The sequence below is a fragment of the Geotrypetes seraphini genome, chromosome 14 (genome assembly GCF_902459505.1).
Source record: "Geotrypetes seraphini chromosome 14, aGeoSer1.1, whole genome shotgun sequence".
Classification (NCBI taxonomy): Eukaryota; Metazoa; Chordata; class Amphibia; order Gymnophiona; family Dermophiidae; genus Geotrypetes; species Geotrypetes seraphini.
This window is the reverse complement of record NC_047097.1, coordinates 15,400,091-15,425,168: the sequence shown is the minus strand read 5'-3', so window position 1 is coordinate 15,425,168 and position 25,078 is coordinate 15,400,091. Positions and strand designations below refer to the sequence as shown.

The 25,078-nt window shown below is 43.3% G+C and overlaps 1 protein-coding gene across 9 annotated transcripts in view; it reads left to right on the top strand.

Annotated features, from left to right (window-relative positions):
* UNC13C (unc-13 homolog C) overlaps window positions 1–25,078 on the top strand; it is a 769,821-nt gene that overhangs the window by 26,464 nt on the left and 718,279 nt on the right. For 7 of the 9 annotated variants that reach the window (XM_033920485.1, XM_033920487.1, XM_033920488.1 and 4 more), the window contains one exon: window positions 12,402–12,537. In XM_033920485.1, the coding sequence (XP_033776376.1) occupies window positions 12,402–12,537 (136 nt within the window). Of the gene's footprint in view, window positions 1–12,401; window positions 12,538–25,078 lie in introns of those variants that run through there. The other 2 variants (XM_033920484.1, XM_033920491.1) reach the window with 2 other exon arrangements.

Here is a 25,078-nt window from a genome sequence, read left to right as displayed (position 1 = left end):
GAACACTTCCAAAACATGGTTAACGGTAAATCATGCCTGGTCCTTCTTCAGGGACATGGTGAGCGAGGCGCAAAATCTGTATATCCCCAGATTCAGGAAGGGGTGTAAAAAGAATCGAACAAAAGACCCGGCGTGGATAACCAAAACAGTGAAGGAAGCGATAGGCAATAAGAAAAAATCATTCAAGAAATGGAAAAAGGACAAAACTGAGGGGAGCTGGAAAGAGCACAAGAAGCATCAAAAAGAATGTCACCGTGAGGTTCGGAAAGCCAAAAGAGAGTATGAAGAGAGGCTAGCCAGGGAAGCAAGAAATTTCAAACCATTCTTCAGGTATGTTAAAGGGAAGCAGCCGGCTAGAGAGGAAGTGGGACCGCTGGACGACGGAGACAGGAAGGGAGTGGTGAAGGAGGAGAAGGTAGTGGCAGAAAGACTTAACATGTTCTTCTCGTCTGTATTTACAAACGAAAACACGTCCAACATACCGGAACCTGAGCAATTCTTCAACGGAAGTCAGGCAGAAAAATTAACATCCATAGAAGTGAGCCTTGAGGACGTTCGTAGGCAGATAGAAAAACTAAAAACTGACAAATCCCCGGGTCCGGATGGCATACATCCAAGGGTTCTGAAGGAATTAAAGGAGGAGATAGCGGAACTACTGCAGCAAATTTGCAACTTATCCCTGAAAACAGGCGAGATCCCGGAAGATTGGAAGATAGCCAACGTTACGCCCATCTTTAAAAAGGGATCAAGAGGTGACCCGGGAAACTACAGGCCGGTGAGCCTGACTTCGGTTCCAGGGAAAATGGCAGAAGCACTGATAAAAGAAAACATCGATCAACATTTTGAAAAAAATGAACTTCTGATAACCAGCCAGCATGGTTTCTGCAAGGGAAGATCGTGCCTAACGAATTTATTGCACTTCTTCGAAGGGATCAACAAACGGATGGACAAAGGAGACCCCATAGACATCATATATCTAGATTTCCAAAAAGCCTTTGACAAGGTGCCCCATGAACGTCTACTCCGGAAACTGAAGAACCATGGGGTGGAAGGAGACGTACATAGATGGATCAGAAACTGGTTGGAGGGTAGAAAACAAAGGGTAGGAGTGAAGGGTCACTACTCCGACTGGAGGAGGGTCACGAGTGGTGTCCCGCAGGGCTCGGTGCTCGGGCCGCTGCTATTTAATATCTTCATAAATGATCTAGAAACAGGAACGAAGTGCGAGATAATAAAATTTGCGGACGACACCAAACTATTTAATGGAGCTCGGACTACAGAGGACTGCGAAAAGTTGCAAAGGGACTTGAACAAATTAGAAGAATGGGCGGCGAAATGGCAGATGAAGTTCAACATTGAAAAATGTAAAGTATTACATGTGGGGAGCAGAAACTCGAGGTACAACTATACAATGGGAGGGATGTTATTGAATAAGAGTACCCAGGAAAGGGACTTGGGGGTAATGGTGGACATGACAATGAAGCCGTCGGTACAGTGTGCAGCGGCTGCTAAGAGAGCGAATAGAATGCTTGGTATAATCAAAAAGGGTATTACAGCCAGAACGAAAGAAGTTATCCTGCCGTTGTATCGGGCGATGGTGCGCCCGCATTTGGAGTACTGCGTCCAATATTGGTCGCCGTATCTTAAGAAGGATATGGCATTAGTCGAGAGGGTTCAAAGGAGAGCAACACGTCTGATAATAGGTATGGAAAACCTGTCATATTCTGAGAGATTGGAGAAGCTGGGTCTCTTTTCCCTGGAGAAGAGGAGACTTAGAGGGGATATGATAGAGACTTACAAGATCATGAAGGGCATAGAGAGAGTAGAGAGGGACAGATTCTTCGAACTTTCGAAAAATAAGAGAACAAGAGGGCATTCGGAAAAGTTGAAAGGGGGCAGATTCAAAACAAATGCTAGGAAGTTCTTCTTTACCCAACGTGTGGTGGACACCTGGAATGCGCTTCCAGAGGACGTTATAGGGCAGAGTACGGTACTGGGGTTCAAGAAAGGATTGGACAAATTTCTACTGGAAATGGGGATAGAGGGGTATAGATAGAAGATTACTGCACAGGTCCTGGACCTGTTGGGCCGCCGCGTGAGCGGACTGCTGGGCACGATGGACCTCGGGTCTGACCCAGCAGAGGCATTTCTTATGTTCTTATGTTCTTATGTTCAAATTCTTATGAAAAGATATGAAGGATGAGATCTGTTGAGCAGTGTCTGGGAGAGCTTTCCATAATTGCGGGCCTACCAAATTAAAGATACGAGAATGATTCATTGCCTTTATCAATTGTATCAACGGAATGGGGCTACTACTTTTGGTAAAATTTGATGCGGCTTTATATACAAGAACCGAAATCTTAAATTGGATTCTCCAAAACACTGGTAACAAATGGGGTTCAGCGAGCAAGGGAGAAACATGCTCATTCGAGAGATACCGCCAATAACTCGTGCTGCTGCATTTTGCGCTACCTTTAGAGCCCTCGATGACTTCTTTGGAAGTCTACACAGAAAAGTATTACAATAATCTAAATGTAGTAGAACAAAACATTGCATGACCTGGCAGAAATTAGAGGAAGAAAGCAGATGGTTTCCCATTCTCTTCCGGAAAGCCCCCTGCTGTCTGGTTTTATAATATGCAGTTAAGAGGTGATATTCAGCTGGCTACATGCTGCTGAATATTGCCAGATGGACCGATCAGCTTAAACCACACTGAATATTAAAACCTTAATTTCTCTTAGTTTAATTTAGTTTATTGTCAATTTATGTACCGCCCTTCTGCGGGGGATCAGAGCAGTTCACAATCTTTAAAAAACCATTTAAAAAAATTGAAAGAAAATAACTATAGCAAATCGGAACAAAAGAGAAAGTAATGAGAGATGGAAAGTTAGATAAAGAATGTAAATAGAAATCCAGAGCTACCACTGTGATGTTGAAATGTCTGCCCAATCTAGGCAACAGCACTAAAAGCCTTATTAAAAAGATAAGAAGGTTAAAATGTTGATTTGTTTCTTCAGCTTGTATATCGTTTGTTCTCTCCCCCTCCAATATATCTTGTGGGTAGTGCTGAGTGTTTTTCCAATGTTGACTTGTCACCAGCTAAAAAAATCCCAGAAATTCAATGCTAGGTCATGTCTAGGCTCCAGCTCAAAAATAATCCCCCATATATTTAGTATCAGGCCACATCCAGGTTCCATCTAAAAATAATCCCCCAGATATTCAATATCGGGCCATGTCCAGGTCGGTGACAATACCTGGAAGTTATGCAGCATTGCAAACAGTGTTGTAGTAAGGGGAAGGGGTGTGCGGACCGCCCCAGATGCCATCTTGGAGAGGATGCTGGCACCTCTCCATCCCCCTCATCAAGCCACGCTCGTGACCCCCCGTCCCCCGGTATCTCTTTAAGGGCTCCTTTTACAAAGCCGTTAGGCTTGTGTATTGCCAGCCACAGTGGTATTGGCTCCGATGCTCATAGAATTCCCACCAATATCCACAAAACATCGGGGCCTTACCCCCCAATCCATTCTTGAACTGCATGGAGAGTGCCGTGGCTTCAGAACCATTATTCATTGAGCTTGGTTTAAACAGTCAGGAGCCTCTCTTGCCCACTTAAAACAAGCTGAATATCTGCCCTTGTATATTTATCAAACAACAAAGGAAAAACCAGCAAGGTCTGCAGTGAGCAAAAACACAAGGTAAAACAAAGAAAAACTGCAGACAAATGTACAAGGATGTATATTTATCAGCATAATCTCTATGTAAAATATTAGTGGGACGAAATACCCTCCTATATTTTTATGTGTTTTGCTCTGTTTATACTTCTACCCATGCTTCACAACTGCTAACTGTGTGACCCTTCTCTTCCCTAATATCCTATAGTCAACATTTCCTCTTTCCCTCCCCCTCCCACCCCTACACCAGTGGTGTAGCAAGGCTGAGAGGTGCCCTCTGCTCCTTCCCCGCCCCTCCTGCTGCACATGTGCCACTTCTCATCCCCCATGCCTCTAACATTCCTGGCACGAGCAGCAACCCCCAAGCTGCTGTCATATCAGTGTCAGCTTTTCCTCTGACATCACTGCCTAGGCGCAGGTCCAGGAAGTGACGTCGGAGGAAGAGCCGACCCTGGTGCAACAGCAGGTTGGGGGTTGCTGCTCACACCAGGAACATGGGAGAGGAGCAGGGTGGGGGGTGGGGTGCAGAGGAAGACGGGTGCCTTTTCCCTCACCAAGATGGCACCCGGGGTGGACCATCCCCCCTTACCACGTCACTGTCCCTCCAAGGTAGCTGCATATCCCCCTTTTTCTCCCTATATTCTCTTTCAGGTGGCCAGCATATGACTTTCCACTCCCCACCCCTCACTCCCATTCCATGTTATCATTCCCCCTTCCCTGCCTTACCTCTTCCTGGCTCTGGGAAGAAGATTCAAGCAGACTTAGTGTGCTCCTGTTGGGGGAAGTATTGTATGTGTCGGTGTTTCATTGTGAGTCTGTATTTAAAGGCCGTATGCCGGCACCAAGACTGCTTGAGATCAGCCCTGGAAGAGGTGGGGCAGTGACAGAGGGGACAGGAAAGAGGGGGAAAATGCTGGGCAAGGAATAGGGAAGGGGTGAGAAGAGGAGGTGCTGCTCTCTTGCTGCCCTAGGCAGATGCCAAGGGCGCCTAGCAGCAGGGTGTTGTAGCTCCACATGGAGTATGAACCGATCAGTCTGGTAAAGCTGGTTCTGAAGCAGTGACCATAAGCAAACGGCGTTCCTTATTTCTTGTGCTCCCTTTTTCCCCTTCACTGGAAAGAGTTTATGCCATTGATAAGATTTTACAGAGAAGGGAAATAAGAGAATATGAAATTCAGGAATGCGTGAAATGCAACTACTTTCAGAAGATATTCTAATAATGGAAGAAGTAAATTAGAGTGGATTATCTCCCGATGACCATAATTCTGAAGGTCTGTTAAAAAAAAAAAAAGCCATCTACTCTATAGTGCTGTCTATTATAAATCAGGTACATTTCAATTATATATCAAATTGTATCAGTCTGGTCTCATAGTAGATAAGAACATAAGAGTTGCCATACTGGGACAGACTGAAGGTCCATGAAACCCAGTATCCTGTTTTCAACTGTGGCCAACCCAGGTCACAAGTACCTGGCAAGGATCCCAATGGAAGACTCAGATTAGAATAATAAAAGGCTCCATGTAATGGGAGAGGGGAGAGCAGAGGAGAGGTCTAATGGCTAGAGAGCAGGCTGGGGATTTCTAGGTCCCCGGTTCAGATCCCCCAGCACCTGATTATGACCTTGGGCAAGTCACCTAACCCTCCATGCCTCGGAAGAAGGCAATGGCAAACCATTCCTGTATCAAGGAGAAGGGTGTCCTCTTGAACATAAGAATTGCCACTGCTGGGTAAGACCAGTGGTCCATTATGCCCAGCAGTCTGCTCACGCGGCGGCCCTTAGGTCAAAGACCAGCAGTGGAGTACCAAGGGGGGGGGGGGGGCGGTCCGGCCCGGGTGCAGCCTTAGGGAGAGTGCACGGCTGGACAGGTCCGGAAAATTCCTGGGCTGTGGCGGCACTCAGCGGCATCGGCATCCCCCCTGCCCCGCAACAGCACTCAAGTTGGCCTCCTTCTCCCGGCATCAGCAGAACTTCAGATCAGCAACAGGTGCTCAGTCAAAAGCTTCCCCTGACTCAGCTTCTTGTTTCCGCCCAGGCAGTTCAGTCAGGGGAAGCTTTTCACTGAGCACCTGTTGCCGATCTGAAGTTCTGCTGATGCCGGGAGAAGGAGGCCGAACTTGAGTGCTGTCGCGGGGCAGGGGGGGGGGAGCCGATGCCGCTGAGTGCCGTCGCGGAGGGGGGGGGGCCTTGCTGATCTTGTTGCCAAAATCAGAAAGGTGAGGGAGAAAGATGGGCCTGTGGTGGATGGAGAGATTGAGAGAAGGGGACAGATGATGGAAGTGGGGGAAAGAGAGAGAAAGGGCAGATGATGGAAGTGGATAGAAGGGGGAGAGAGAAGAGGGCAGATGATGGAAGTGGGGGAAAGAGAGAGAAGGGGCAGATGATGGAAGTGGGGAGAGAGAAGAGGGCAGATGATGGAAGTGGGGGAAAGAGAGAGAAGGGGCAGATGATGGAAGTGGGGAGAGAGAAGGGGCAGATGATGGAAGTGGGGAGAGAGAAGAGGGCAGATGATGGAAGGAGGGGGGAAAGAGAGAGAAGGGGCAGATGATGGAAGTGGAGAGAAGGGGGGAGAGAAGAGGGCAGATAATGGAAGGAGGGGGAAAGAAGAGGGCAGATGATGAAAGGGGGGAAAGAGAGAAGGAGCAGATGATGGAAGTGGAAAGAAGGGGAGAGAGAAGAGGGCAGTTGATGAAAGTGGGGGGGGGAAGAGAGAGAAGGGGCAGATGATAGAAGGAGGGGGGAAAGAGAGAGAAGGGGCAGATGATGGAATTGGAGAGACGGGAGAGAGAGAAGAGGGCAGAGGATGGAAGGAGGGGATAAATAAAAGGAGGGCACATGATGGGGGAAAAGGAACATGCCATATAGGGGAAGAGAGACGGCAGACAGTGGATGGAAGGGAGAGAGTTACAAGAAGATGAGGAAAGCAGAAACCACAGAAGACAAAGGTAGAAAAAAATTTCTATTTATTTATTGCTTTAGGAGACATGTGTCACTGTTTCTGTGGTGCACTGTATGCAGAGTCCAGCTTCTTACTAGTTCAATTTAACCTTTGTCTATGTATTTCTATTTTATCCCCCCTTTTACAAAACTGTGGAGCGTTTTTTAGTGCCAGCCGTGGTGGTAGCAGCTCTGATGCTCAGAATTCTACGAGCGTCAGAGCTGTTACCACCGTGGCTAAAATCCACACTACAGTTTTGTAAAAGAGGGAGGGGTTAGTTTGTGATGACATATTCCATACTAGGCAAAGGTATTTTCTGTGTTCTATGTGTTCGAAAGACACCACCAATAACTGTTAGGATTGACGGTGTAGGATTGATCTGTACTAGTCTGGCTTGTTTAGTTTTACAATGGGTGTATTGATGTTGTACTGCTCACTGCATATGTAAGAAGCTGCCTTTTCCTAGGTACTCATGTGTGACGTGTGGCTTGTTACTAAAAATTATGTTTTTCGTACAGATGGGGGGGAGGGGTGCCAAAAAATGATGGGCCTCGGTTGTCACATATGCCATATGTCAAGATATTGAAGGGAATTGAATTGGTAGAGAAAGAGAGATTGTTCACCCTAAAGACCAGTTCCCTATTTGAGTATAGCCTTACCTGCGTATGTTCTGGTTCAGCAGGAACTTATCTAACCCTTTCTTGAATCCCTGGAGGGTGCTTTCCCCTATAACAGCCTCTGGAAGAACGTTCCAGATTTCTACCATTCTCTGGGTGAAGAAGAACTTCCCTATGTTTGTACGGAATTTATCCCCTTTTAACTTTAGAGAGTGCCCTCTCATTCTCTCCACCTCGGAGAGGGTGAACAATCTCTCTTTCTCTACCAAGTCAATTCCCTTCAATATCTTGAATGTTTCGATCATGTCCTCTCTGTCTCCTCTTTTCAAGGGAGAAGAGGCCCAGTTTCTCTAGCCTCTCATTGTACAGCAACTCCTCCAGTCCCTTAACCATTTTTGTCGCTCTTCTCTGGACTCTTTCGAGTAATACTATGTTCTTTTTCATGTATGGCGACCAGTGTTGGTCACAGTATTCCAGGTGGGGGCGCACCATGGCATGATAACCTTCTCAGATCTGTTTGTGATTCCCTTCTTAATCATTCCTAGCATTCTGTTCGCTCTTTGTGCAATATAGGGGGAATTCAGTAAATGACACTCAAAATTCAGTGCTGGAAAACACTGATATGAAACGCGTTTCCATAAAGGGCATGAGGCCATGCAAGACTTATACACTTGGTGTAAATACTGGCACCCAAGTTAGGCACAGTGAGGCAGTATTCTATGACATGCCTAACTCCTCAGAATGCCCTGAGATGCATAAATAAATTAACTGAAATTCCTATAGAGAAATCGTTGTGTCAATCGCTATGGCTCAACTCCAAGATACAAATAGGCGGTTCAAAAATTTGCATGGAAAGATTGGATGCAAGCAGGCATAAGAACATTAGAGGATGTTATTTCAAATGGAAAACTGATTGATTTTTCATGGTTGCGACAATCTTATGGGATCTCAAAATTTCAATTTTATAAATGGTTGCAACTGAAACAGGCTATTCAGAAAGGGGTTCCCTGAATGGTGTAATTAAAAAAATTTTTATAGCCTGCAATTCCTCTGTTTTCAAGCGGAAATGCTAGGGCATCAAGCCGCCAAGTGGTATAAATTAATATCTGAACTTATGAATAAGAAACCCAAAAATGCTCTTAGAGATATTTGGAGCATTGAGATTACACAGTATATTTCTGCATCTCAATGGCCACGTATTTGGTCTTGGAGGATGAGGTATACGCCGTCAGCATCTATGAAACAAACTTGATGGTTCTTGTTACATCGTTCTTTTTGGACCCCAGTTAGGTTGAATAAATTAGATAATTCTAGGTCTAATAGATGCTGGCACTGTCACCTTGACATAGGAACATTAGACCATCTATTGTTTTACTGCCCTAGAATTCTGATTTTGGGGAAAATTAATAATATTTTAAATTCTGAGATTCTTTTAACTTATGAACTAATAATTAGCAGTACTATTTTGCATATTAAAGATCCCCTAGATAAACATAAAAGACATCTCTTTAATTATTACAAGTACAGCTATATAACTGATTACAAGAAACTGGAAAAATTGGGATCGCCTCAACTTTACATTTTGGTGGGCAAGTTTATGTCTAATATATAAATATGAGAAAATGAATGCTGCCATATTAGGGAATAATGAAAATTTAAAATTAATTTGGGGCCCATTGACGTCCTTTGTAGGATCTCTGTAGTTATGGTTTGTCATAAGATAATATGCACATCCGGGGGGCGGGGAGGGTTGGGAGGTAAATAAGGTTGGAAAATGGTTGGAAAAGTTTTGGTGGGTAAGGGGAGGGTATTAATAAGTATGAATTTTTGAGAATTTTAAGTGATATTTATATTGTAAAATGATTAATTTACTCTGTATTTCACTTATTGTATATGTTTTAAAAAAATATTACATATGTTATGGTAAGGATGGGAGGGAAGGGGTTAAATTTTATGTATTACTGTTAAATATGAAAGAAATTCAAGTGATGTACTTAATTTCAATTGTCAATTTATTGATATACTTGTGAGATGTAAAAATGAATAAAGATTATTTTTTAAAAATGCCCTTTCATGCCCATGGCCACACCCCCTTTTCAGTTATGCACTGTTAGTTAGGCTTCATGCCGTATAGTGTGAACACATTTTAATGGGCTCCAATTAATGTTAATAATTGGCTGCTGCTGTTGTTGGGTGCCATCAACTTGTGTTTGAGTCCTGGCGACTTTAAGAACATCATCAAGATTCTGTGCCAGAATATAGAAGTAGATTGCTGGGCCTTTTCTGGGCAGTGCAAATTCAATGTTGTCACTGTGGTCGCATCAAACGTAATCCTCTGCCTCCAACACTGCCCATCTGCTGCTGCCCAGATGGGTGGTACATCGTTAGTCTGACATCTTTGCTGAAACATGTATGCCTTGGGAGGCCCTGCTGGTAGTGAACCTGATAATGCAATACAATACCATTTTTATTTGTAGACCGCCAATACCTCCATGAAGTTCCCAGCAGTTTGCATAAGTAATTATGATGATACAAATTAAAAACTAGTGTTACAATATTTAGGAATTATTAGTAACAAATTCTTGAAATAGTTAAGTCTTTAGGCCTTTTTTTAAACATTTAAAACATTAGATTGCTGATTAATATTAGTTGGTAATGCTTTGTACAGTTTTGCTACTTGGTATGCCCATGTGGAGATAAAAGTTCTGTTGTATCTTAATGTCCCTAATGACTGGATACCGAAAAGTATCATTGTTTCTTAGGTTCAAGGATGGACTATTAGAAAATTTAACAAGATGTGGCATATAATCGGGAGTTTCTTCAAAAAGTATTTTAAATAGAATATAATATACAGTGGTACCTCGGTTTACAAGTGCATCGGTTTGCGAGTGTTTTGCAAAACGAGCAAAACATTTGCAAAATCGGTGCCTCGGAAACCGAGCTTGCCTCGAAGTACGAGCGCCTCCCCCCGCGATCCGGCACCCCACCCCCGCTCACGGGGCCTTCCCCTGCCACGATCCGACATCCTCCCTGTACCCATCACCCACCCAAACACATTATTTACCCCCCCCATCTGGCATCCGGCACCGACACCAACGCACAGGACATGCTGGTGCCCGAAGATCTGTCGTCCTTTTCGCTGGGCCTTGAGCATCTGCGCATGCTCGAGGCCTTAGTTCTTGCTCTCTCCGAGATTCTCGAGAATCTTGGAGAGAGCAGGAACTAAGGCCTTGAGCATGCGCAGATGCTCAAGGGCCAGCGAAAAGGACGACAGATCTTCGGGCACCGGCATGTCCTGTGCGTTGGTGCTGGGTGCCAGATGGGGGGTAAGTGATGTGTTTGGGTGGGCGATGGGTACGGGGAGGATGTCGGATCAAGGCGGGGTGAGGGGGCGATGTGAGCGGGGGGGTGGGGGTGCTGGATCGTGGGGGGAGGTGCTCGTAATCGATGGGGGGTAAGTGATGTGTTCAGGTGGGTGATGGGTATGGGGAGGATGTTGGATCGCGGCGAAGGGGGGGGGTCTTCGTGAGTGGGGGAGGAGCAATGCCGGTTCTCGGGGGGAGGGGGGGGGTAGAGCAGTGCCACTGGCCTGTGGGGTGTGGGAACGAATCAAGCGAGTTTCCCTTGCTTTCTATGGGGAAACTTGCTTTGATATACGAGTAATTTGGTTTATGAGCATGCTTCTGGAACGAATTATGCTCATAAACCAAGGTACCACTGTAATTTCTAAAGTATTCTTCCTTCTATATAGGTAGCCAGTGTAATTCACGTAAATAAGGTGTAATCTTATCGCTTTTATTCAGTCTGAAGATTAATCTAATGGCTGTATTCTGTAGCTTTTGGACTTTTTTAAATTATAAATTTAGAGCAACCTAAAAAGGTGACATTGCAATAGTCCAGTTGAGACAAAACTAAAAATTGTATTAATAGGCGGAATTGATAATTATCTAAGTACTTTCTAATCCTTCTAAGTTTCCAGAAAAGACCAAAAGACTTTTTTTTTTTTTTTAAACAAGTTGACCTGAGGTAATAATGAAAGGTTGGGCTCTGTCCTGCCGGTATTGGGGTGGGGGGGATGTCACGGGGGCACCGCAGCAGGAGGAGTTGAACTCCCTCCTGCCAATATTGCCTGAGGGGGTGGGGGGTTTGCCTTGGCAGGAGGGGTTGGGCTCCCTCCTGCTGGTATTGTCTAAGGGATTTGGGGTTGCCTCGGCAGGAGGGGATGGGCTCCCTCCTGACGGTGTTTTCTGAGGGGGTGGGGTGTCATGGGGGCACCTTGGCAGGAGGAAGTTGGGCTCTCTCCTGCCAGTATTGTCTAGGGGGTGTCACCTCAGCAGGAGGGGTTGGGCTCCCTCCTGCCGGTATTGTCTAGGGGGTGGGGGGTGGATCGTGATCACGGCAGGAGAGATTGGCAGTTCGGGGGGGATCGTGATCGCGGCAGGGGAGATAAGCCATCTCTCCTGTTGTGATCATTGGGGGGAGGGGGGTGGTAGATTCTGTAACCGGTATTGTTTTTGACAGACGCTGGTTACAGAATCCAACTTTTAGGTGAAGGACTGGCCCCTCCTTCGCCTAAAAGGTCTTGTTTGGGCGTTTGGGACTTGGGCTATTTTTTGATTGATAATGTGTTCTAAGGTTAGACGTAGTGGTGGTCTGAGCGATTAAACTGCTGAACGTAGAGGTAGGCCATTCTCAATAAACCCCTCATTTTGGACTTTTTTTTTTTTGAGAATGGACATTTTCCCTGCTGCTACTTTCATTGTTTAGGGCAGGGGTGTCCAATGTCGGTCCTCGAGGGCCGCAATCCAGTCGGGTTTTCAGGATTTCCCCAATGAATATGCATTGAAAGGAGTGCATGCAAATAGATCTCATGCATGTTCATTGGGGAAATCCTGAAAACCTGACTGGATTGCGGCCCTCGAGGACTGACATTGGACACCCCTGGTTTAGGGTCTTAAGCCACAAGGGGACTTAGACGTTTGTTTGTTTTTTTATTATGCCCATCTACAGTATATATAGAATCTGGGGGTATAGTCTCAAAATGTGGCAGTCATAGAATTCATACAGTATTGCTGTGGTAACTGTTTTTAAGATAATGCTCTTTAAATTTTATAGTTTTTTTTCATTTTTTTTTTTTTATTTGATAAACCTATTTTATGGTGTGTCTATGCTTCCAGCAGACAATCAAAACATTGACTGCAGGAGAGATGGCAGCTGGGCATCTTTGCAAGTTGTGGCTCATTCTCAGCAAGATAAATCCTGCACTGGATCGTCAAATAACTCTTTTCTTAGAGTGGCAGAACAAGGCATAAGGTAATTTGATAAGTCACATGAAATATTTAATCACTGGCATTCCATGCAAAAATCAAAATTACATTAAGCATTTAAGAAAGAGCTTTGGACTTGAAGACCTGTTTTCTTTTATCTCCACACACTTTGTTTGTGTTTTCGTGGATTCATGCTTGGTTTTAGAATATTCCTTTGGCTTCTCTGTTTGTAACATCTTTCAATTTATTGTCAGTGTTCTCTCTCCATTCTCAGGATCTGATCTAAAATGGAGTCACCCATAGATAAATGGAGATTCCCTACCCCCCCCCCACCTTAGCAGGAAACTGTGTTTGTGTGCAGAGAGAGGGAGGGGGAGGATATTTGTTCAAGTGGCTAAAGGCAATAAATATTAGAGATTAGGGTTACCAGATGCCCAGATTTACCCAGACATGTCCTTTTTAGAGGACTGTCTGGGCGTCTTGTTGGCTTTTCAAAACCCAGCACTTTGTCCAGGTTTTGAAAAGCTTCGAGCGTGGGGCTGCATTGGGAGGGCATCTGTGCAGATGCAACATGGTGACATTAAATGCTTATGCACATGCATATGACATCATCGTGTCACACTTGCGCATGCTTGGAGGCCCTCAAAACATGGCTCCAAGCTCAAGGAGAAAGAGGGCTGGGGGTGGGGTGGGGTGGAGAGGCTGGGCGGAACAAGGTGGGGCTGGGTAGAACTGGGCGGGCCTGGGGGCAGTTCCATGTGTCTGGATTTTACAGGCCTAAAATCTGGTAACCCTATTAGAGATGGAATGGACTCAGACTGCTCCTGCTCAGATCTTTTGTTCACTGTTGTCCTTTCCCACCCCAAGTCTTGGTTCTGCCTGTTCTGTTGAGTACCAACAGCCAGAAAATATATTGTGGGTCTAGGAGCCCTTGTGGTGCTGACAGGTCTTGCAACAGCCCATACCTTAAACCCATTTCCATGGCAAGCCCTTGAAAATTCAGAATCTGAATTTGCCTGTGCCTAAATCTGTGCCTACCCATTACCTAAATCGGTGGTTCTCACACCTGTCCTAGGGTAGTGTTTCTCAACTAGGTCGTGGAGTACCCCTTGCCAGTCAGGTTTTCAGGCTATCCACAATGAATATGCATAAACTTGATTTGTATACACTGCCTGCATTATATGCAAATTTTTCATGCATATAATAACCAGACTGGCAAGGGGTACTCCAGGACCAAGTTGAGAAACACTGTCCTAGAGGGACCACCGCCAGTCAGGTTTTCAGGATATCACTAATGAATATGCATGAAAGAGATTTGCATATAATGGAAGTAAAAGGTATGTAAATCTGCCTCATGCATATTAAGGATATCATGAAAATCTGGTTGTTGGTCCTTCGGAACAGTTTGAGAACCATTGATCTAGACCAGTGGTATTCAACCCAGTCCTCAGAGACCACCTGGCCAGTTGGGTTTTCAAAGTTTCTGTCATCCATTTTCATTGTGAATATCCTGAAAACCCAGGTGGTCCCTGAGGACTGGGTTGAATACCACTGATCTAGACAACCTCGGTCCTCGAGGGCCGCAATCCAATTGGGTTTTCAGGATTCCCCCAATGAATATGCATGAGATCTATTTGCGTACAATGGGGTCAAGTCAGTATATGCAAATAGATCTCATGCATATTCATTGGACAAATCCTGAAAACACGACTGGGTTGCGGCCCTTGGACCGAGATTGCCCACCCCTGATCTAGATGTTATCTTTGACTTCAATAATTGTTTCCTTCTCGTATCTCTGCTCTTGAACATATGCTCAAATATTAATTATTTTGTCTTTCCGAGTACTGTCAAATGCTTTGCTTATTCTTGCACTCTCTCTCTTATCTTGGCATTTCAATCTTGTTATTGACTATGTGCTTTTTGTAATCCTTAATTTATACTGTTCTTGTTCCACACCTGCTTATTTCTCAGCTGGGTGGTTATTCTGCTTCAGCTGAAATAGGGGTGACTTGTCTTTCTCCATGCTGTTTGTTTATTATTTATTTTATAACCCACACTATCTAAACCAGGGGTGTCAAAGTCCCTCCTTGAGGGCCGTAATCCAGTCGGGTTTTCAGGATTTCCCCAATGAATATGCATGAGATATATTTGCATGCACTGCTTTCATTGTATGCTAATAAATCTCATGTATATTCATTGGGGAAATCCTGAAAACCCGACTGGATTGTGGCCCTCGAGGAGGGACTTTGACACCCCTGATCTAAACAATCTTAGGCAGCTTACAAAATAACATAAACATTCTGCCAAAAGTCAACAGACAATAAAAGAACTCCTCACCCCTTTTACAAAACTGTGTAAGAGGTTTTTAGTGCCGGCCAGCATGCTGAATTCTCTGTGTTACTCTGATGCTTATAGAAACTCTATGACCAGCACCGGCTGGTGCTAAAAACCTCTTGTGGGGTTTAAAAAAAAATGAGGGGGGGGGGAAATTAATAAGAGCACAAAGGATAAAATAATATACTTAAAAGACTTGCTGAAAGCTTGACTAAATAGATGTATTCAAACATTTCTGGGAAAGCAGGAAAGGCCCTCTTGCTTCATTTTGGAGCTCATTTAAAAATAATAAAAATTAAAAAAGTGACATAATGGGACAGATGTATGTATGTCTCACCAAACCTATCAATTTGCTATTTTTGAAACTTTATAGACTGATATCTATAGTGGTTATTTGAAGTTTGTCTAAATCTGAAGGGGGTGGGCTAAGGTGTGGCTTGGATGGGACTAGGGCAGGCTTATGATTTGGACATTTTATTCTATAATAATCAAACATTTTAGAAAACGCCCAGGGCACAGTTTGAATGTTTGGAGCTAGACCTATTATAACAACAAATAAGAGCCAAAAAGGTGCTCAAACTGACCAGATGACCACTGAAGGGATCAAGACATAACACCCTCCCATCCCCCAAAGATATGAATATAACAATAAATACCTGCCTATATGATAGCTTCAGATGTTATGGACAGTCCTAGTACAACCACAATCTGGATGCTTAAGTTGTTCTTTAAATTTAAGGATATACTATTTATGACAAAATTTGTGAGAATGTATCCAGAGATATCATGAACAACCCATAAGAGAAGAAATCAGTGCCGAATGTGCACTTATAGTCGGGATATCTTTTTCCACAGCAGTGACTCGATCAGAAAGTGAGTCAAAACGTTGTTGAGATGCAGCCATCTGTGTGTGTATCAATTCTAATTCCCCTCGCATGTCCTGTGATATCTCCATGTGTGATTTCATAAGAGATTTTATATTTTGTAATTCTGTGAGGATCGGGTCTGTCTCCTCCACGAGGTCTGCAGCAGAGCCATGCTTCTCAGGAGAGGGGGGAGCCGACTTGAGACGTTTACTTGCTGGAAGTGTGTCGGATTTAGATTTTTTACTAGCCATGTTATATTGAGTGATAGATAATCAATTAACAAGGCTTAATTGAAAAAAGAGATAAAAGAAATCAGGAAAAAACAGGCAAAATCTGAAAGATAAGCTTGAAGGAGGGTGGGAGCTAGCAGCTCACGCGACCATCTTGATCAAATCCAAACCGGAAGTATCAAAAATATATCAAAATAGATATCAATATAGAAACTTTTATAACATATTAAAAATAAAGGAGGAAAAGCAACCTTGGACACCACCCCTAAAACATTAACTGTGGTGTCTAATTCAACTCCCAGGGCACCAGTTATATGTGGTTAGTGTAATCATAGGTCTAGAAAAACCTTCCATTATTAAATCAACTATCAAAAAATAATATAAATCAACAAAAAAAACAAATGAAAAGCAGGAAAAACTTATATCCTTGATACCAACGGGATCTGTTTCATCATCAGTTCATCAGGAGATGTGAATGAAAAATATATTTCACAGAAATTCACAGTCCTCTAACCTGCATGTAAAAACTATATGAGAAGTTTTCCTGCCCTTCATTTGATTTTATAAATTCTTTTTGATAGCTGCTTTGATAATGGAAGTTTTCTTTAGACCAGTGGTTCCCAAACCCTGTCCTGGAGGACCCCCAGCCTGTCGGGTTTTCAAGATATCCCTAATGAATATGCATGAGAGAGATTTGCATACCTGTCGCTTCCATTATATGCAAATCTCTCTCATGCATATTCATTAGGGATATCTTGAAAACCCGAATGGCTGGGGGTCCCCCAGGACAGGGTTTGGGAACCACTGCTTTAGACCTATGATTACACTAACCCCATATACAGTAGTTGGTGTCCTGAGAATTGAATGACACCACAGTTGATGTTTTATGGGTGTCTAAGGTACTTTTTCCTCCTTTATTTTAGTATAAGTTTCTAAATTGATACCTACATTGACATATTTTTTTATATGTATGGGAGCGGGTAATATTTTTCTTCACAAGCATGGTTGCCTTCAAAACATTGTACATCCCTAAAATTGCCCTCCCTGAGGGTATTCAGTGTTTTAATATTCTGATGTACTTTTAAAGGAAAGCTCATTCAGAAACTGAACAAAAAAATTCAGTTCTGTGTTTGAAACTCAGCTTGCACCAACTTTGACTTTAATAATATAGTGCTTTATGCTGACAACACACAGTACATACTGTGCTGCAGAAAATTAATGTAATTTGTACTTGAACAGATAAATCATTGCAGCAGTTATTTCTTTAATGAATACATTTTATTGTCTGACACACTAGAGAAGCCCAAGTATTCTTTTTAACTCAAGTTCTCCCTGCTTTGGGACTTCAGAAATGTTGCAGGATTTGAAGGATTCACACTCTAAGGGGCTCATAGTCAAAAGTTTAAAACGTCCAAAAACCAGCCTAAGTCATCCTAATAGCAGGGACGTCCAAGTGCCCATAATCAAAACCAACTTTCTGGACGTGCAGCAGCACTTCTAAACTGCTGTGTGTCCAGAGAGCAAAGAGGCATGTTGGGAGGTATGTTATGGGCCAGAATCGGGCGGGCTTCAATCTGGACGTATCCCAGCCACAATCGAAACTTTCCTAGAGGGAACTTACATGCCAGCAGATAGACCTATTTGACTTGCTTCTAAGTTTGAGTTGCTTCTAAGTTCCACAAAGGTACCAAAACTGACAAGAAGACCACTGGAGAATTTAAGGCATGACCCCTCCTTATTCCCCCAGTGGTCACGCCCCCCCTCCCACCACCCAAAGAGCGCCAAAAAAAAAAAACCCAACAAACCCGTAGGCTTCCCATCAACTTATCGTGGCAGAAGGAATCCCCATGAGCTGAGCCAGTTTTTAGGGATTCCTGGCGGCTCAGCTGATGGGGATTCCCTCTGCCAGGATTAGCTGAGCCACAGAGCCCAACACCCCTTCCCCTGACATCCCAACATTCCCCTGATATCCCCCACATCCCCCTCACATCACCCCAACATTCCTGCCTACCCCCTCCTCCGGTACCTTTGGAAGAGCAAACGACAAGAGGAAAGCTCACTCCCTCCTGCCTACAGGGCTGCGTGCTGTAATGACCGTGGATTCCCCCTCCCACTGCATCTTAGGATGCAGTGGGAGAGGCCAAAGGCACTGATTGGCTCAAAATTGCCATTTTGAGCCAATTGGGGCCCTGTAGGCAGGAGGGAATGAGATTTCCTCCTGCTGTTTACTCTTCCAAAGATACAGGGTAGTGGAGGTTCCAAGAATGTGGGAGGAGGCCCAGGAATATTGGGGGGATGTTGGGATGTGGGGGGATATCAGGGATGTCAGGGGAAGGGATATAGGGCTCCATGGCTCAGATGATCCTGGCAGGGGGAATTCCCTATCAACTGAGCCTCCAGGAATTCCCTAGAACTGGCTCAGCTCATGGAGATTCCTTCTGCCGTAGTCAAACAAGGTAGTTGGTGGGTATGTCTACAAAACTTGCTTTTGTACATTTTTTGCGAATTTAACAATAGCTAAATAATGGTCAAAAAAGGCAAATAAAATGCAAATTTTTACAAATGAAGTTACATTCTAGCTCATGTTAATGAGTTTGCAAATTTGGGAGTGTTAGCCTCTAAGGGGCTGATTTTGGAAATGGCGCTTAACTTAATTGGTTTAATTAGCATGGTAATTGATAATGTCATTTAAAACCAATTATAACCTCATTTTAAAAAATGTAGGTGCCCACAGTTACCTACAAAAAGGGCACCAGAATCATGTCTACAGATGCGCCTAAGGTCAAACTAGGTGTGGTTTGGGCCGGAAATTATTTTAGGCACCGCGATTGTCATGTCAAACGTGTACTGTTAATGTAGGCTTTCAAAAACCTGTCCTACATTACCAGCACCTATGTTAAACGGTAGCTGTGATTCTGATAATGTTGCCTACATGTGATTGACATGTGGACATCGCCATTTTTGTAGGTTCTGTTTCCAGAATCGGTCCCTATATGCAGAAAAGTGCATTTCATTTGAGGGAAAATGAAATAGGTATTATGCTTTGTTGTTTTGTTTTCCATTGAATCTCATTTGTCCCCCGCCACCCCTCTTTTTTACTAAACCACAATAGTGGTTATTAGTGCAAGGAGCTGCACTGAATGGTCCGTGCTGCTCAGAGTTCCTATGAGCGTTGGGAGCAGCACGGAGTATTTAGCGTGGCTCCCTGCACTAATAACCGCTATTGTGGTTATTAAAAGAAGGGGGGTTTGATTAGAGGGCAGTAATGTTTTATTTGCCTTTATGACTTTAGTAACGTGGTACTGACTTTTCTTTCAGTGAAACTGGAGAAGAATAGAGCTTGTGGAATTTGAAGAAAATCATCATTCTGAAACAGGTGACTAGAGATCATCTGAGAATCCAAAAATATATGCTAGGGCACGGAAATCTGGTGTTTGCAGGAAAATGGAACAAAGCAGCAGAAAAGGAACTGCTTAATTACAGAGCAGGTTGACAAAAGCCTAGATTAACATCTGAAATAAAAGAAAGCTATCTGTTATAACATACTAGTTAGATATTCTCTGTATTCTATATGACCTTTATTTGAATTTCCTCATGTCAGTTGTTTTGAAAAGTTTTTACACCTGAGGGAAAGGATGAAGGCAAGAAAGGTCAAAGTAGAAGTTTAGCATTACCATTACAAGTGGGCAGTCAGCCAAAGCTAAATGGCAGATCCCTCCCTTTGACTGCTCTTCCACACAGGATAGAGGCAAAATAAAACTCCTCTTTCTTTTATAGTATTCTGAATGAGATGTAGTAGAAGAATGAGTAGTCTACAGAAGTTAAATCAATGTATCTTGGTCACATTAGGAAATATTTAGGAATGTGCCGAGTGTCTTATGCTTCGCTAGTGCTCCAGATTTTAGGTAAGCTCTTCCAGCTTTACGATTTCTCTTTATTTCGCCTTTTTTCATGCTATCGCTGCAGCCTTCCAAACTGTCTAAAAAAATCAATAACGTGCATTTCAGAAACCTGACATGCTAGCTGAATTTCAATTACAGATCTGAAATCGGCATCGTTAAATTACTAAGATCACTTCTTAAGTTCTCAGTAGCAAAGAAAAACTTTTTTGTTGTTGACCAGTGCTAGTGGAGGGATCCACCATAGGTCTGTAAGGTGGGATCACCTTTTTATTTTCTGCAGTATAACACTGCAGTAAACAAGGTGTGTTTTCTGCATGGTTTAGAGCACAGGTGTCAAAGTCGGTCCTCGAGGGCCAGAATCCAGTCGGGTTTTCAGGATTTCCCCAATGAATCTGCATGAGATCTATTTGCATGCACTGCTTTCAATGCATATTCATTGGGGAAATCCAGAAAACCCGACTGGATTCCGGCCCTCGAGGAGGGACTTTGACACCCCTGGACTTTAGAGCCTAATAAGCATGGCACAACTGTTCTGTTTCTCATCATATTCACTCCATCAAAAGTGTGGCATGAGTGTGGCGCCGTGGTTAAAGCCACAGCCTCATCACCCTGGGGTTGTGGGTTCAAACCCACACTGCTCCTTGTGACCTTGGGCAAGTCACTTAATCCAATACTCCAAACACCTAGGGGATATATTCACTTGTTCCCTAATTAAAAGGAATTAACTTTCAATATAGAGTTATGCTATCATAATGTATTCAGCTCACAGGATACCATAAGGAAAGGAAGAAAGAGCCTCAGACTCCCATCCCGCCACTGCTCATTAGCTTTCAAGCAGGCTGTATTCATGAGCTACCTCATTGGCTCAAAAACCTCCTCCTCCCTATGTTTCTTTGCTAATTTTAAAACTCTCTATCAATTTTATAATTTCATAATCAATTAATTTTATAATTTTTAATTTAGTTATAAATCATTTTATCATTTTTAAATAAGTTTTTATATTAAAAAAAAAACTTCCTCAGAGCTAAACACTACATTCCAGACTTACTTTCTTAAGCTGGAGAGGGCCTAACAGATGTACTCGGGAGTGACCATAAAATCTTTTCCCGCTTCCTTCCTGCCGTTATCCCTCTATCCTGGAACTCCCCAACCCCTACTTCCTCCAGATCCTCCCAAATTTTTAAACTATCCTTCCCTTCCATAAAAGGTACTTCCCATGTAGGCAAACTTGGGTCATCCCTCCCCTTTTGAATCACTGAGATCTGGAATAACCTCCCCTCCCCTCTCCGAACCTCAAGCTCCCTCCAACTCTTCCGCAAACACCTAAAAACCTGGCTATTCTCAAAACTGTAACACTTCCCCCCTCTTAGGCCTCTCACCTTCCCCCTTTACACCTAACTCTTTAATCTCTCCACTGTAGTTCCTCTCTCATCTTTCTTCCTGTAAACCGTGCCGAGCTCCGCATTCGTGGAGATGGTGTGGTATATAAACCCAAGGTTTAGTTTAGTTTAGTTTGTATGTTAGAACTGCGATCGGATGAGTGCTAGCATAAAATATGCACAAAAGCCTTAAGCTACAACACTTATCGCTATCCCTTGCAGTCAAGGTATCATCAGTATGCCACACTCTTGTTCAAAAACAGCAAGTCTGTTAAGCCCATCAGCCCTAACCCTAATGTGATTTGTGGAGTATTTCACCAAGTCACTTAATCCCCCATTGCTCCAGGTACATTAGATAGATTGTGAGCCCACCGGTACAAACAGGGAAAAATGCTTGAGCACCTGAATAAACTCATGTAAATGGTTCTGAGCTCTCCTGGAAGAACGGTATAGAAAATTGAGTTAAATTAATAAATTAAAAAAAGTTAGGATGGATTGTCTATTCCAACCATCACAACTCTGCTTATTACATTACTGGGACTCTGACAGACGGATCCAATCTGGGTGTTGTTAAGTTGGGTTACCTCCCCCATTTTTCCATTTACCAGACAGATCCACTAGGATTGTAGAGCCTTATGAGCGGATCAACTTTTTTCCCCTGATGGTCTGTTGTGCTCCACATTCTCCGCTGAGGCTCAAAGATGGACATAAGAACATAAGCAGTGCCTCCGCCGGGTCAGACCACAGGTCCATCCTGCCCAGCAGTCCGCTCCCGCGGCGGCCCAAACAGGTCATGACCTGTCTGTATCACCAGAAGGGGCTCCCTTGCCACCTTGGTTTCTCATTTAAGTCCTGTCTTCCTATCGAAGTCCTAACCCTCCGGTCTTGCACATGCACGACCTGGTTTGGTTTCTATACTCATTACCTGGTTAGCTTTCTATACTTGTGTTACATCCCAGCTCCTCCCTCAGTATCCCATGATCCCTTTATCCTTCAGGAATCCGTCCAATCCCTGTTTGAATCCCTGTACCGTACTCTGCCTGATCACTTCCTCCGGTAGCGCATTCCAAGTGTCCACGACCCTTTGGGTGAAAAAAAACTTCCTTGCGTTTGTTTTGAACCTATCTCCCTTCAGTTTCTCCGAATGCCCCCTCGTATTTGCTGTCCCCTTCAGTCTGAAGAATCTGTCCCTATCCACCTTCTCTATGCCCCTCATGATCTTGAAGGTCTCTATCATATCTCCCCTGAGCCTCCTTTTTTTCCAGAGAGAAGAGCCCCAGCCTATCCAACCTCTCGGCGTATGGGCAGTGTTCCAGCCCTTTTACCATTTTCGTTGCTCTCCTTTGGACTCTCTCAAGTACCGCCATGTCCTTCTTGAAGTGCGGCGACCAATACTGAACGCAGTATTCCAGATGTGGACGCACCATCGCTCGATACAATGGCATGATGACTTCCCGTGTTCTGGTTGTTATGCCCTTCTTTATGATGCCAAGCATCCTGTTGGCTTTTTTCGAGGCTGCTGCTTATGGTTCACTGCTTATGTTCCCTTAGCAGGATCAACTAGGTTCTTCAACATAGAACGTCTACCACTGTGCCTTCAATGCTACTAAAGTAGTTCAGGAGATATTCACAGTATTTCTTTTGAATATCTTACCCTACTGCCAAAATCAACCTTCATCTACATCTACTTCTTTATGCTAAAGAATATGGAGGCTTGGGAGTGGCTGTAGGGGAGGAGGAGACTAATGCACATCCTTTTTAGGAAGTTTTTGTCTTTTTTTGACTTTCCCTGCCTTCAAAGTTCTAGGCCTGTTCTTGAACATTCTCTACTAGCTGGTACACTAGACTATGAACAGGTTCACACTCGTATCTTTCAGTATTCAATATGGATTCCTACACTGCTTCTTTTTTTTTCTACATTTAGTATTACTCCAATACTTATGCTGGGATGTGCCTTTGCTAAAAGTCTTTTTTTCTATTCCTTTGTATAAATCGGTCTTGCTTCAGAGTGTTATCGTTTTCCTACCTGTTCTACTGATATGGAGTAATCCTGAAAACAGACACAAGAGTGCGTCTGAACTATCGCTCTCTGGTCATGTACATTGCACTGCAGACCGACCCTGGTTCAACTTTCACTTCAGCTCTATCATCAGTTGCAAGTCCCTGCCCCGCTGATGAGTTATGTTTATTTACTAATATCACTTTTCATTCTTCTCTGTGACTCATATAGGATACAACACAGCTCCCCTCCTGGCTACACTCTCTAGTCTCCACCAGCTGCACAATTTGAAATGACCTGGTGGTGCCTATGGTACATTGAAATCCAAGGGATTTGGAATCAACATCTATCTCGATTCTCTGACAACACTACAGTTCACATCCTGTGATTTTAGTTTTATGACTTGCTACGACCACTTCTTCTACCAAGTTACATTCCACTTATTTCTTTTATTGGGCACCCTGTGAGGTCTATGCATTCCTTCTTCAGAGTTCCAAAGCCTACTCCATGTATTTGCATGATAATATTGTTTTCCAGTAATATGTGCTTTCCATCATTTGTCTTGTTTTGCTTCAATGCAAAAATAATGCCTCGTACTGCCTCTACAATTCTTTTCCGCTGGATTAGTGAACTTTGTGTTCCATTGTCAGCCCTTCTATCTTTTCTTTTCAGTGTTTTTCTTAATCACATACTTGTCTGTGCAACAATACTTTTTCCTTCTGGTTGCACAGTTACACTATTTCTCTCCATTTCTTCATGGCCACCTTCTTTTTGTAGCCCTGCCTACTTCTCTTGCTTCTCCATAAAGACCTATGAAGCAACTCTAACTCACACGCACATTGCCTCTTTACATTTCTATTGGGTCAGCTTCAACTCTATGGTGTCGCATCACCTTCAGTTGATGCCTCTTGGTTCAGGGTACTGTAAACGCTACTAATTTCGTAGCAACAATCCAAGCTCAAATTGCATGAGTCACTTCCAACAAGCTTTGCCTTCACTGTCTAGGGTTTTTTTTTTCTGTTCTCATTTTTTAAAAAAAGAAAAAATGGAAGCAGAATGGAACTGTCCTCAAATCATTCTACAATTCATTTCCATTGGTTCACTTGTTTTTCTTACTGTACTTCTCCACTATTTGCAACCAGATTCATGCTAGATCTTCTTTCTACCATTCTTTCTTTTAATTCGGAAAAAAGGTTCTTCATCTCTTACTTAATCCTCAAGTTTCTGAACAGCCATTAGGATGGCGTAGTAGTTTAAGTGTTCAACTACTCGTCTCTTGGAAATGTGTTTCCATGGGTTCAAGCCCCACTCCTAATAACATTTTAAGCTCACTACTCTCCTCTTCTTTTCAGTAGATGATGAGGCCATATTCTGCAAATAAATGTGCATATCCCTCTCTTTGTTTTCCGTTCCTATAGGGATATCCAACATTTCCATTCCCCGTTCACCATGTCTTTACTAAACTTCTTTCTTTTTTTCTTTTAAAATTATTTATTAATTTTTCTAATTTTTGACATTCACATCAGTCAAAAAAAAGGAAAAAATACGATGCAAAGAAAATAAACAATACAAAATCCAAATCATATATCAGGCAAATATTATATTACATGGTATAGTTAGTCCACAATCTATGGGCTTCTTTTACAAAGGTGTGCTAGCGGTTATTTTTTCACAGTCGCTGCAGTGTGTGTGTGTAAAAAAAAAAAGAGAATTTTAAACTTTTTCGGCTGTGTGACGGCAGGGCCTGTTCCACGGCCTCGGCCTGCGGGCTTTGATTTTAGCCGTGGCTGTTTTCCATTTCATGTCCCGGCCGGCTACAGGCTATAACTTGCTTAATATTTTTAAATTTTAACTATCCCATTTCCTTTTGTTCTTTT